Source organism: Zeus faber (genome assembly GCF_960531495.2).
Source record: "Zeus faber genome assembly, chromosome: 11".
Classification (NCBI taxonomy): domain Eukaryota; kingdom Metazoa; phylum Chordata; class Actinopteri; order Zeiformes; family Zeidae; genus Zeus; species Zeus faber.
The window spans coordinates 12,923,887-12,936,817 of NC_137205.1; the positions used below are offsets into that span (position 1 = coordinate 12,923,887).

General features: G+C 44.8%; 1 protein-coding gene across 1 annotated transcript; it reads left to right on the top strand.

Moving 5' to 3' along the window:
* Positions 1-3,423: 3,423 nt before the first annotated feature.
* Positions 3,424-9,771, top strand: engl (endoglin, like; the record flags this gene model as incomplete). Its single annotated transcript, XM_080009598.1, has 13 exons — positions 3,424-3,508; positions 4,051-4,265; positions 4,521-4,664; positions 4,799-4,973; positions 5,156-5,327; positions 5,791-5,935; positions 6,142-6,334; positions 6,521-6,687; positions 6,778-6,933; positions 8,339-8,530; positions 8,647-9,147; positions 9,379-9,517; positions 9,611-9,771. The coding sequence occupies 13 exons, from the start codon at positions 3,424-3,426 to the stop codon at positions 9,769-9,771; spliced, it is 2,445 nt and encodes an 814-aa protein (XP_079865724.1).
* Between the last annotated feature and the right edge of the window lie 3,160 nt (positions 9,772-12,931).

Consider the following 12,931-nt stretch of genomic DNA (forward strand, 5'->3'; position numbering starts at 1 on the left):
ATACATACATCACATGCCATTATATTTACATCTATCCTCGGAATAAACAAACAATACCAAAAAATGAATCAGCATTACGAACACATTGAGCTGCAACTGACGATTTTAAAATTGAAGTCACTGCATGTGTGGATATATACAAAAGTGTATCGGACACACTTGTGCAACAAACACACGCTCCAGGCTCTGATCCTCCTTGGCTTTTTCCCTCCGGGGATGTTTATCTATCTATTTATCTATCTAGTCAAAACCCTGGGTTTTTTAACGGACACACTTTAGTAACCTGCCTTGCCCACAGTTTTCTCTGTTAGGAAACCGGCATCTCCGCTGGTAAACTTGCACTTCCCCCCCTTGCACCAGTGGAGCTCTGCACAAGAGTTTGCCGCAGGCGCAACTGGAAGCCACAAGGCAAGTTAGAAAGCCCATAGATTTGGAAGTAGTGGATGATGGCATCTGTTCCCTGTTTCCCTTGGGTGTTCCCAGAGCAGCAAAACGAGGGATACACAGGTAAGGAGTAAACCGGAAGTGGCGGGTGGAATCTGACCAGAAAGTGCTGTTTCCAGACTCCAAAAATACACAATGTTTTTTAATACACTATTCAAGTTAACATGGCCAGACTCTGTATTGATTGTATTTACCCAAAGTAAAGAATTGTCCTTGTACCCTATTATCCAGATAATTGGAAAAAGCGGTTATCAGGTTCAGTCGACCATCATCAAATTAATGGCATTTTGGATTTGGACATTAAGGAATGGCTGGCATTCAGCTATTTCTCTGAACTCAAAATGGATTTGGTCCCACCCCTCCCCAATTTCACTAATAAATAACTACAGTAATAGTGTGCGTGGGTAAGTGGTTGTGAAAGGGAGGCCATAGCATAGCCAAACTGGGACCCATCTGATACAGTTAATGTCCTGAAGTGGTAAACAGGAAAAGCTTTTCACGGAATTACTTGTCCTAATAGGACAGGCAAGAATAATCACAGGGAAATGTAAACACACACGCACACACACACGCGTGTACACACACACACACACACACACACACACATACCCACACACACATTAACACAACATGAATGACATAGAATATCATACCACAAATGTAAATTAATTGCACAAATATTTGGGCCCATGGTCAGCCTGGGTACATTTATGATTGTTTAATTAGGTATATTTCGATATACTTCATATATATTTATTATCAGTGATGTTGTCATTCAAGATTCAAGATTCAAGATTTTTATTTGTCACATACATATACATACTTTCATACATATATGCAGTGAAATGTAATGCAATGAAAAAAAATTTGGTGATAGCACACAATAAGTCCTAGGAAAAAAAATAAAAGTAAAAAATTCCTTTCTAATAGACCGACTAACTGACTCCTAAAACGTAACACAGTAAGTGGAATACTTATAGAATAAGATAAAAATATATAGAATAAAATACAATAAAAATAAAATGAAATAAAAGGGAATAGATAAAGGGAATATGCCTATGTATATACAGATATGTGCATTAAAGTGGCATGTGAATTAAAGTGGCATGTGAATGTGAATAGAGTGAGGTAGTGTTTGGGATAATACAGCACAGTATACAACAGTATTGTCCTGTGGCTTGTTGGTAAATATTCTACAGTTTTATAAGAGCACTAATATTTGTTCTGGGAAAATGTGCAATTTATAATTGACTACCACCTCTCAGTGTGTACTGTAGTCAAACTACTGTCCAAAGGTATTGGAATTCAGCCAGAATACAATATAGAAGGAAGGGTCGTTGGTTGTGTGGATAGATGGAAACATGGATGGATGGAAGGAATCAAGATTGTACATATGAAATAAAGCTTGAATGTTTATAACTCGATAATAAAGCAGTTAGTATATTGGTACAAAGTTGCAAACAAATATATATATATATATTTTTTACAAAGGCTATTTCAAAGAATTTGGATGCGTGGATGCTGAGAAAAAAAACCCCATTTTGTTGTCTTCCTCAGAATTTTTTTTTTTTTTTTAAGGATCTAAATTGATTTCATAGTTATTAATGAGAGAAGCATCTGCGAGGGTGGGTCAGGTTAGATTCTGCCTACTGAATCAAGGGTAGAATATAATAACATTTTATTCATTTCATTTCATCATGTCCAATCAGAAATAACTCTAACCTGCACATTACTTCCAGGCATGGATGGAATGTTTATTGTATGTGGACCAATCAAGCGGTCAAGATTTACTTATTTAATAAAAAACCTCCACTTGGGTGCCCTGCATATATTTCCCCTTAATAGCAGGGGTTCCCAAGTTTGTTTGTTTTCTTTCTTTCGAAAAAGACTCTGGCTGAAGACCGCAGGAGAAAAAAAAAATGAAAGAAGAAGAATTTCACATAAACCTCGCCTCTTAAAAACTCGGGGGGGAAAAAATAAGATAAAAAATCTTTTTCCGTCAAAGACGCGCTGGGGGGGCCGCGGACCCCGGTTTAAGAACCCCTTCCCCGAAAGCCCTTGGGGAGTCCACCCTCTCCATCCCGCAACCCTCCCATCCTTCCCTCCTCCTCCTCCTCCTCCTCCTTCACCCCATCCCTCCTTCCCGGTGCCTTTGATTCCCTCTCTCCAGCGGGTCACACCATCCCACGGTCCCTCCCATGGGACCACTCGCTGTGACGCGGGACTCGTCACGTTTTAATTGGACGTGTTACTTCATAAAATGCCTCCGATCACTGGAGTTGGCAAACCCGGGTCGTTGGACGGAGGCTTTTCTCACCGCAAGTCCAGTAAGTAAGGATGGGCGCTGTAAGTGACTGTGAGTAGTAAGGCGGAGAACACAGGGGGTGTGTTTGTTTATGAAATGAGGGGGCTCTGACGCTACTTATGCGGTTTGCGCGCTTATTTGTATTATTATCGTTGTCGTTATTATTATTATTATTATTGTTGTTGTTGTTGTTGTTGTTGTTGTTGTTGTATGATATCAGATTTCTTTTTTTTTAAATAAATGTAAGGATTTTTGCTGTTTCTTCAACATGTTTTTGACTTTTAACTAACTCATTTAATAACAATGGAAGTATGAATAATTGATTTAATAATATACTTGACAAATCTACTAAGTGAGCATTTTCCATTTTTTTTTCTTATTTTATTTTATTTCTTTCGTTCTTTCTGTCTTTCTTTATTTTTTCACAATTTTATTTTTTCTTTTCTTTACATTGCCTTGTGCTTTACTTGTTGGGCACACACAATAAATTATACATATAGCGGTATCATTAATAAATGTTACTTGATTTGTCAACTATGTCTTAGAGTTCATAAAACGGAAGTAGGCCATTAAAAAACGCCTTATGATATATTATATAGGTATATTTTGAATCACCTGGGATGTTGAGAGAGGGACCCTCTAACTGACCCCTCTCTGGTGGTGAAACAGTCAGGATGACGTTGTTGTCGGAGGTCAGGCGGAAGTTCGTCTGCATCCTGATGCTCGCCTGTATCCTGATGCTCTGGAGGAGAGTGACAGGTGGGCCTACCTTCCTATCACTTCCTCAGATTGAATATGTGATATAATATTATTCGCTGCTTGTGCAAAAAAGTTTCAGTGTTCATAAAGTAAAAGTGTCCACTGTTCTCAACTATCTTGACTTCCACCAGCCATCAACCACACATCACAGAATAAAAGGTACAAACAACAACAAACGAGTAGAAATTATATAGGCAGGCAACAAGACTGGTGTTCTGGGATCTGTTTTGCTGTTTGGGATCGTTATATCGTCATTCACAATAATATTGACCTGATAAGTTTACCTTGACACCGCAATGTTCACTCAATAGGTTTTTGTAGTGTTGTTGTTGTTTAATATGGGGTTTATTATAGGGGACCCTGTACTGGCCTGCCACTTGTCACCTGTCTTACTGTATTATTTAGTTAAGGTTAGCTGATCCATTATTATTCTAAAACTGGTTTTAATCATGTTTGCACATGTTTGTGTACACTTGATAATGGGTTATAATTCTGAATTTTCTCTATGTGTATCCATTTGTCTATGTGGCTGCTGCCCTCAGTCCAGAGCAAGGTGGTGCGGTGCTCCATGTCTTCGGTGGGGCCGCTGCACCTGGTCCAGGGCCTGCTAGAGAGGTTCGAAGCTGGACGGGGCTGCGCTGCGAGGGAGAGCGGGGACCAGGAGACGCATGTTGTTGCTGTGGGAAGGGCGACGAATAGCGCGGAGAACCAGGTTAAGGGGGGCTTCCAGTGGGATTGGGTGATGGGTAAGATGCAGGTCCAAAAAGATGATTGAGAACCTTTTTGAAATGGAAGGGATCGAGTACTTTAATCGAGGGCTTTCAAACCAAGCAGGGATCAATTCTGTTATTCCATTCTCCTGTTCTTGGTATTCAAGGGTTTTCTCCGAATACTGTATGGACACACTTTATTTGTACTGATGAATCAGCACTAATTAAGTACCAATATTCTAACCAGAGAACAGGTGGACGGGTTTTCACCTTCCTTCCTCCGTGTCTCCTTGTACCCGCAGGTCACCGTGTTCCTGAGACCTCTTCCTCCTCCTCTTCCTCCTCCTCCTCGCAGAGCACTCATCCTGGTGCTCAGCTCCCGGTTCCAACTGCACTGGTGGCTGGAGGCAGAGGACCTGCCCCCAGAGTTCCCAGTGCTGGTCCAGGTCAGTGTGTGCATCTCTATCTATCTTAGAATACAAGTAATGTGTGAGTGTGCAGGAATTATCTTCTGCTTTCCCACGTTCATCAAATTTCTCTCCCTCACGTTATCCCTCTAATTCTGAAACCGTGTCCCCAGGTGTCCTCTAACTCCACGGTTCAGACCCACAGTCTGTCCCTTCGAGTGCAGCAGTTGCATTCTCTTCCCTTCCATCCACGGAAGCTGCTCCACTGGACTCAGAAGCACCACGGCAGCCTGTCCTCTCTGACACGCACGCCCCGGGCCAACCGGGTCTACCTCCGCCTGGGAGAGGGTGAGCAATGATCAATTTCATTTCTGCAGCATCCAGGGCCAGCTCCTTGAGTCACGGTCCAGCTCCTTGAGCTGCTGAGGGAACCAAGTTATTGAGAAGACGGTGGAGGAACATTTCCAGAGGCCGTGACTGGCTTCTCAGACTAACCCTCTTGCATCTTGCTCCGTCCTCCAACCTCACAGATCCTACCTTGCCCAAAGTGTGCAAGCTGCAGTCGCTGTTCCTGTCCCCTAACTATCTGACCTCTGACCTGCAAGCACGGGAGGTGCGAGGCTGCGTCCTCGGAGCGCCGCAACAGGGTGACGTGGAGGTTCACGTGATCAAGCTCCATTCGGTGGGCTCCACTCTCTGCGGGTGAGAGAGAGCAACCTTGCTATATATTTCAGTCTGAGCTTGTCCATCACATATATTATAAAAATGCAACTTGTGGAGGGTCTGGAGTCTGAGTGCCTTCAAAAGGTCACCCTGATATCCTGAATATGGGTTTGGCTGGTGTGCAATTGAGCGAAATAATTAAGAAAAAAAAAATTAAGACCGAGATCTCATTTTAATGTCATACAGGAGGGATAATAACGTAATAGCTCAAAATTAATCTTGCGTTGTTGTAATGACTCCATGAACACGAGGATGGAAATGGTGGACCCTCCCTCCCCTCTCCCGCCAGCTTTCTCTTCCCCAACCCTTACTATTTTTCCTCTCTTTCTTTCTATTACTCTCTCCCTATCGGAGATGTATGTACAGTTTTGATCCATAATATGAGCTTACGGCCAAATGCAAACCTATCCTCCCTCTCCCCCTCCGCCCTTCCCTGCCTCAGCTCTCTGCAGGTAGAGGTGATTGTCTCTCTGCTGCCCCCAGTGGCCAACTTGGGCACATACCAGTTGGTTCTGGTCTTGAGCAGCTTGGTCCCAGTCAACTGGGCATTCACTGCTTCTGGCCTCCGGGGTCACATCTCCGTTCATGTGGGTACACTTTTTTTCTGTGTGTTTTCTATCAGTTTTTCCTATGTTTGTGGTAAATAAACCAAGGTACAAGCGCTGTCACCCATTTAAAGTCTGAAGTAGTTCATCCTCAGTTGAATCCCTCGCTGCCCATTTGTTGTGATCTCCTCTCTCTCTCTCTCTCTCTCTCTCTCTCTCTCTGTATCCGTCTCTCTCTCTCTCTCTAGTCTTCGAACAGCGTCTCCCCACTTCACCCGCCAAGGCCTTACCTTACTATGTCCAGCGTGCTGAACTCTGAGCTCTCCAGCACCCCTGATCTCCTTGCCTGGACCAACGACCGGGGCTTCACCAATGTAACCTCATACACCGAGGCCGACTTAGCCAATCGCTTTGTGATCCACTTGGCCGGGGGACAGGCAGGTCAGAACACCCGTGTATCACATTTTTTCCATCATCGTGTCAGTGATTGTTGAATTTTAATACTTTATTATTAACACCATTTTGAACCTTCAGTACAGTCTTAGACCTTGATATGCACCAAGCTCGCTTCAACTTCCTTCAATTTCCTTCATCTTCTTGCTCTTTTTGTCCGCTGTCTCATCAAAGAGGTAGTTCCTTCCTGGCTCCCTGTGGTTGTACAGCCTCCCTGGGCCGAGGAGCGCCGTCTGGGGCCCTGGCTGAGCGACTGGGGCCAAAACAGGGGAGGAGAGCCTCTAACGGTGCAGTGTAGGGACGGACACCTCAGCGTTGCGCTGGACAGACACATCCTGCAGGTCTGGATATGTTTACTATTAGATGTTTATTATGTATCTGTAGATCTACCCATCTATCTAAATCTGATCAAAAAATTTTGCTCCCCTCAGACCTTGTCCATCTCAGAAGCCATGGTGACTCTGCGGGACCCCCGATGCCAGGCACAATCCAATGGCAGCCACTTCCTGTTAGCATTCCCAGTGATTTCCTGTGGGACCGAAGGCATCTTCCTCGGACAGCCCAGAGCAGTGCAGTACAGGAACATGGTGAGGAAGGAAAATGTCGAATAAAAGCATGAAAGCACCCAGGAAAAATCTAAATTCATGATTATATTACTAAATTAACCCTAATCTAAATTGCGTATTCTGAAACTCATATGGAAAGTGATACATTTATTTATTTTAAATAACATTACAATGAAATAACATCACAATAAAATACATTATATTACATTACATTAAATGGCACTTTATTGTCATATAAGAAACATGTATTATTTGACAAAGTACAGATGCATATTTGCCCCCCAAAAATCAAATCAATCAAAAATCGAATTTTAGGTAATAAACGCTGAAAAAATATCACTTACAAATTAATCATAAGCCTCCCTCCAAAAAAATAAAGAAAAAAAGGGAAACCTTTGTCTGAAGGAATTTTAAGAGTTTGTTCTTTGTAAACATCTTTTATACTTCTTATATTGCGGTGTGTGAAAACATAAGCATTTAGGAGAAAGGCGCTATTAGAATTCCCTATAATGAGTCAGAACCAAAGGATCAAGTTAAAAAGAGAGAATTAACTCAGAGAGTGGGTTTTATCAACTGAAACAGGAGATAGAATCCAAAAAGGAGAGAATTAATTAATTCGATAGAAGATGGGCTTCGAGTTAAAAAACAACAACAGGAGAACCAACGTCAAACAGATGGAATGGAGGCATTTAGACAAAAAGGGGTAGCCATGTCCAGACACAGATTTGAACGAGACAGAGTTTCGAGTTAAAATGGCACAGTGGGGGCACAGTAGAACAGAAAATCACTCTAGGTAATTGTGCGCCCAATTGGGAGTTTCGCTGATCTGGTTGTTGTGACCTGAACATAGTCGCTTAATGGGTGGGTGGGGGGGGGGTTAATGTACGTTAAAAGCAAAGTGCTTGATGGGAAGGTTGAGCAAACAGAAGCCAGGGAAGGAGAGTTGAGAAGGGGAGTTTTATTATATAGTTAGTTGTTTGAGTCATCAGTCATTTTGACAATGTTCATAATATGAGCAAATCTAACCAAAACAGAGACGGCCAATGATGAATAAACTTACTAGGCCAGTATTCCTTGTTTCCAGGTGTTTATATGGAGACAAAAGGCTCAGACACACAATGAGACAACGAATACTGGACCATTTGGCATACAGGTGAGATACAGGTGTGTGTGTGTGTGTGTGTGTGTGTGTGTGTGTGTGTGTGTGCGTGTGTGTGTGTGTGTGTGCGTGCGTGCGTGCGTGCGTGCGTGCGCGTGTGTGTGTCAATCCTGTTTAAATACATGCAATCACATGTATTGTCCCAGTAAGAAAATTATATTTCTTGCAAATGTAAGACACAGGTACAGGCTTCTTGACAAAATGGCCAATAAAATCTTCCCCAATCAACCTCTTCTTCCTTTGACATCTACCTATTTCTATCATCAGGTCCGCTGTTTGGCTGTGGTTCCCACCCCTGCCAGCCCACTCCCCGACGCCGCGCCCACGACCGGCCTCCTTCCCACGCTCCGACGCCAACCCGGGCCGGTCCTCACCCTGAGGCTGTTTGTCACCGAGGACTACGAGCAGAGGAGGACGGGCCCTTGCGTCATAATCGCCGACCACCGCGTCTACGTGGAGGTCGGTCGGTTGGTGCTGAGATAAAAAATACCTTTTTCAAGGATGTCTGTCGTTGTTGATTTAAACCTCTGAATGTCTTCTTTTCATGAATTTGCTATTCCTCCTTTCGCTTTCAGGTCTCGGTCAAGGGGGACATCAAAGGAGCCGTGGAGTTGAGGTCCTGTGTGGTGTCTCCGGTGTCAGACTCACGAAAGTCTCCCTTTTGGAGGCTCATCAAGGACGGCTGCTCCACGGACCCCTCGCTCGTCCTCAGTAAAATGAGGGGGAAAGAAGAAGTCGGCAATCGTCATTCAGAGGAGGAAGAGGCGGCGAGACGGACGGGAAGAGGTGGAGCCGAAGAGGACGGTCACGAGCGCGCCACCTCCGTCGCCGGAGACGTGACACAAGATGGGGGAGTGACACAGGAGAGGACAGAGGCGCAGGCTGAGGAGGAGATGCACTCCTCCAGGTTCAGTTTCGTCCTGCGACCCGTTTATCGCGAACCCATGCAGTTCCTCCACTGCACTGTCCGCCTTTGCGCCGCAGCAGGAGACGGAAGCGTCGAGGAGGCGGCAGGGGACGACTGCCCCGGTGGGCTGAGCATTCCTCGCCTCGTAGCCAAATCACCCGGCCAAGGGGTAGGCAGACTATATGTTTTTGTTATTTTCTTGTCTTTTATTTATTTTCTTGATTTTGAGGGTTCTGTGGGGAAAAATAAAACATTACATGAATCAAGAAACACAAAACTGAAATACGGGTGTCTCCAATACTTTCCCAATGGAGTACAGGAATCTTGTCATATCATTGTAGAGCAGGACTGTTTTTTGTAGATTCAGAACATTTATCTTTGTCCCATATCCCCCTGTCAGTGTGAGTTTAGAAATCTCTCCAGGCCCATGTTGGTCACCAGGTCTCTCAGCGCCTTGGCGGCCAGACCGCCCCCTGACAGTCTGCTGACAAGGAGTCCCGCCATCTCGCAGCTCGCCAGTCCTAGCCCAGAGCACAGTGGTGAGGGGTATATATGACCAACATTTCATCGTAGTATGAGTTTTGTAAGGCTTCACAAACTCATTCTTAATGGCTTTTTTTTCTGTGTTGTAGGCTCTGCGGTAGAGACAGGGCCAGTGATCCTGATTGTCTTTGCTGCCTTTATAATGGGAATCGGCCTGATGGGAGTGCTGTGGTGCATCTACACTCATACAGGCAATGGCCAGGGAATATTCCCCCATCACACAGACCTCCTGCAATTGCGCTCTCCATAAAGGAGCAAGAATAGATCACTGGTGTACAAACCAAACCATGTTTTTTACGATTCAAACTGTACTCAAACTGTTATTCAAACAATGGGTCTCATTGTGTCTACGTTGTTGGTTAAAGGAACCAAACTCGCATCGGATAGAGGCAACAATCTGTTGATGGAGCCACAAGCAAGTAACAGCAGCCATGGGAACTGGGATCCTGAACCGATGCCTCAAGCCAACAGCTGTGTGTAGAGGTGAGAACGTTTTTTTTAAGCAAGGAATATTTCAATATTGTGATCCCTAGGTCCCAAATTATTCTTTTTTTCGACCATTTATGAAATGTCCGGGTACCAATCCATAACTCATGTGTATATGAATATCCTTCCAATCTTTATAAACAGTTCACCAAACATCGGAAATTACCAATTGGATTAATGCATTAATACACCATCGTGTGGTTTAATGCAGCTGTACAAACGAACACAGGATGTCAAGATAATTTTAGCAGTTAAAAGTTATTTTTCGCGGTGAGGCTTATCAAAGCCTGCAGCCATGAGCCTGCCGGCGTTAGTCAGACACCTGTCGATTTTGAACAAGATATGTCCTTCTTTTCTCTTAGGATGATTTCCTCCTGCCAATCTGTGACTGAAAGTGGGACAGAGGTTAGAGCAACTGCGTTTGCCTGTGTGTGTGCGTGTGTGTGTGTGTGTGTGTGTGTGTCTGTGTGTGTGTCTGTGTGTGCGTGCATGGGTGTCGGTGCGAACGCAGACGACTCCACGCCGCGCTGCGCAAAGCCAAACGCTCACTTCTAACCTGAAAGGTTTGTGTATTTTTTTAACTAGGAATTTCGACATTCGCCAAAGTCATTTCCAAACCAACAGCCACCGGTGCGATGAAGAGAGCGGATTCATGGCGGATCCAAACGTGGTTTTTTCGCGAGACCCGAGCGGAAACCACATCCTGGTTGCCCACAAGGTCAACCGTGAATCGGGTCATTATGCGCCAGGAGCTGGTTCCTACACTCTCACACTCAAGGTGTCTGTGTTGTAAATGTAAATTTAAATCAGATTATGAGTTGTTAGACTGCTTAAGTCATTTTGTGTTTTTCTATGCAGGGTTTTTTTTTGTGTGTGAAATAATTTGGATTAGAATGAAAAGAGCTCAAATTGTTAACGCTGTATTGACCAATCGCCACATAGAGACAATGTTTCCCGCTGCAGAATGATTTAATGACTCAGTCGTTCACAGATCTTTTGTACATTTTGTCCATTACATTTCAATACAAGTCTCTTTGAACACACAGCGGTCAGGACGTCCTGACTGTTGAAGATGGCTGCTTCTTTCCAACAGTAATGACAGAAGGGTCCGTCGTCACTCACGCAGGGACTCTCTGAGGAAAATCGCATCTTCGAATCAAGAAGCTGAACTGGATATGTGCTGTTGCTTTTTGTGTAATATTGTGTATAAAAATCACATCACCATCTATGCCTACAGTTTTTATTTTTATTTTTGGTGAATATGTTTCTTCAATGATTTTTTTTCCCCGTGACCTGAATGTATTTCAAAGTGTAAGATAGGTTTACAACGTCGTGTTTACTTTGCTTCCCTGACACATTGTGAATGATCTAGAAGGTAAAACCCGCTGCTGTTGAATTCCTCTCGTGAATACAGGAAAATGATATTGTGAATGTACTGGAAAAGACTTATTTGATCCAGGATTGTGCGCCGCTCACCCCCGCTCTTGTCCTCTGCGTGTACACGCTGTGATAGTTGCACTGAACCTCCAGGTGGCGCTGTAACTCAGCCCTGTGCTGAAAGCCGCTCTGGCAGTGTGGGCAGCTGAAGGGCCTGGAGCTGCTGTGCTTGCGGCTGTGGGTGATGAGGTTGGAGCTTTGGCTGAAGGCTTTACCGCACACCGTGCACACATGGGGCTTCTCGCCTGAGGGAGGAGGCGGCAAAGCCGACAAAATGTGTTAAGAGGATTTTGACTCTATGATATCTATGCGTCTGAAGGTCATGAAGGAAGGCTGTTGGAATATTAGATCATTCCAAGTTTGTAAAGTGATATTTAATGTGTTGTATCACTGTATTTGAGGTCCTGTTGCGCTTTGTGACTTTGTGTTCTGTTTTGTTATGGTAGTCCTTTATCTCCTTGCTTATGTGACCAAGATATGGACGTGTACATCCGTTGTCTGTCGTGAAATAAAAAGTGTGGCAAGTGGTTATCCTGCGTGCGTGCGTGTCCTCCTCCCACCTGTGTGTATAAAGGTGTGTTTCTTCATGTCCGACTTCTGGTGGAACCTCTTGCCACAGTACTGGCAGGGGTAAGGCCGCGTGTCCGAGTGGATGAGGAGGTGGGTGGACAGAGTGGACGAGCGTTTGAACACCTTGCCACACACCTTGCAGGCAAAGCTGCGCTCCTGGGATAAATACATATAAACATAAACAATACACAATAAATTGGGGGGGGGAAGACAATTTGTGTCTTTGCAAAAGAACAATGCGAGTGTCCTCGCACTCCACCTACGGTACCTTAACTCTATTGCAGCCCCCCGCTGGCCTGCATCCCCTGTAGGTGGGATCCACGCCTCTGGCTGTCAATAGGACCGACAGTGTGTTGTGAAACTGAGACTCCAGGCCACCTCCTCTAGACAGAACCTGAGAAAGAGGCTGAACGATGCAGAGACAGAGAGAGTAGAGATCGAAACAGAGAGGGAGGAATGGGGACAGCACATGAGGCCAACGCATCAGCCGTCACCACGTCCTGTGTCGCCAAAGTAATTTTGAGCGCTTTTATGACTCTGGCTCCGGCACCGATCTCTCGCTGCGTTCTGTGGTTAGGCGTCCTACCTCCTCACAGAGAGCACAGTCGCTGATGCAGAATTTGAGGTCGGTGTGAGATGTGTGGTTGAGCAACACAAAGACCAGCCTCTCCAGCTCCCTCTCCCGCTCCGTCCCCCGGGGAGGCTCCGCAGCCCAGGGCGAGACGGCCGGGGGAACCTCCGCAACCTTTTTGAACCAGGATTCTGTCGAGTAAATGCCTCAGAGTTGGATTCGGAGGAAATGCATCTCTAGGAAGACTGATGGTTCAAGAGTCGTCATCTATGTGAGGTCTACTAGAGTGTTATGGGGGAGGGGGATACACCAAAAGACTCTCAAAAGACGGTATCACGCAGCGCCA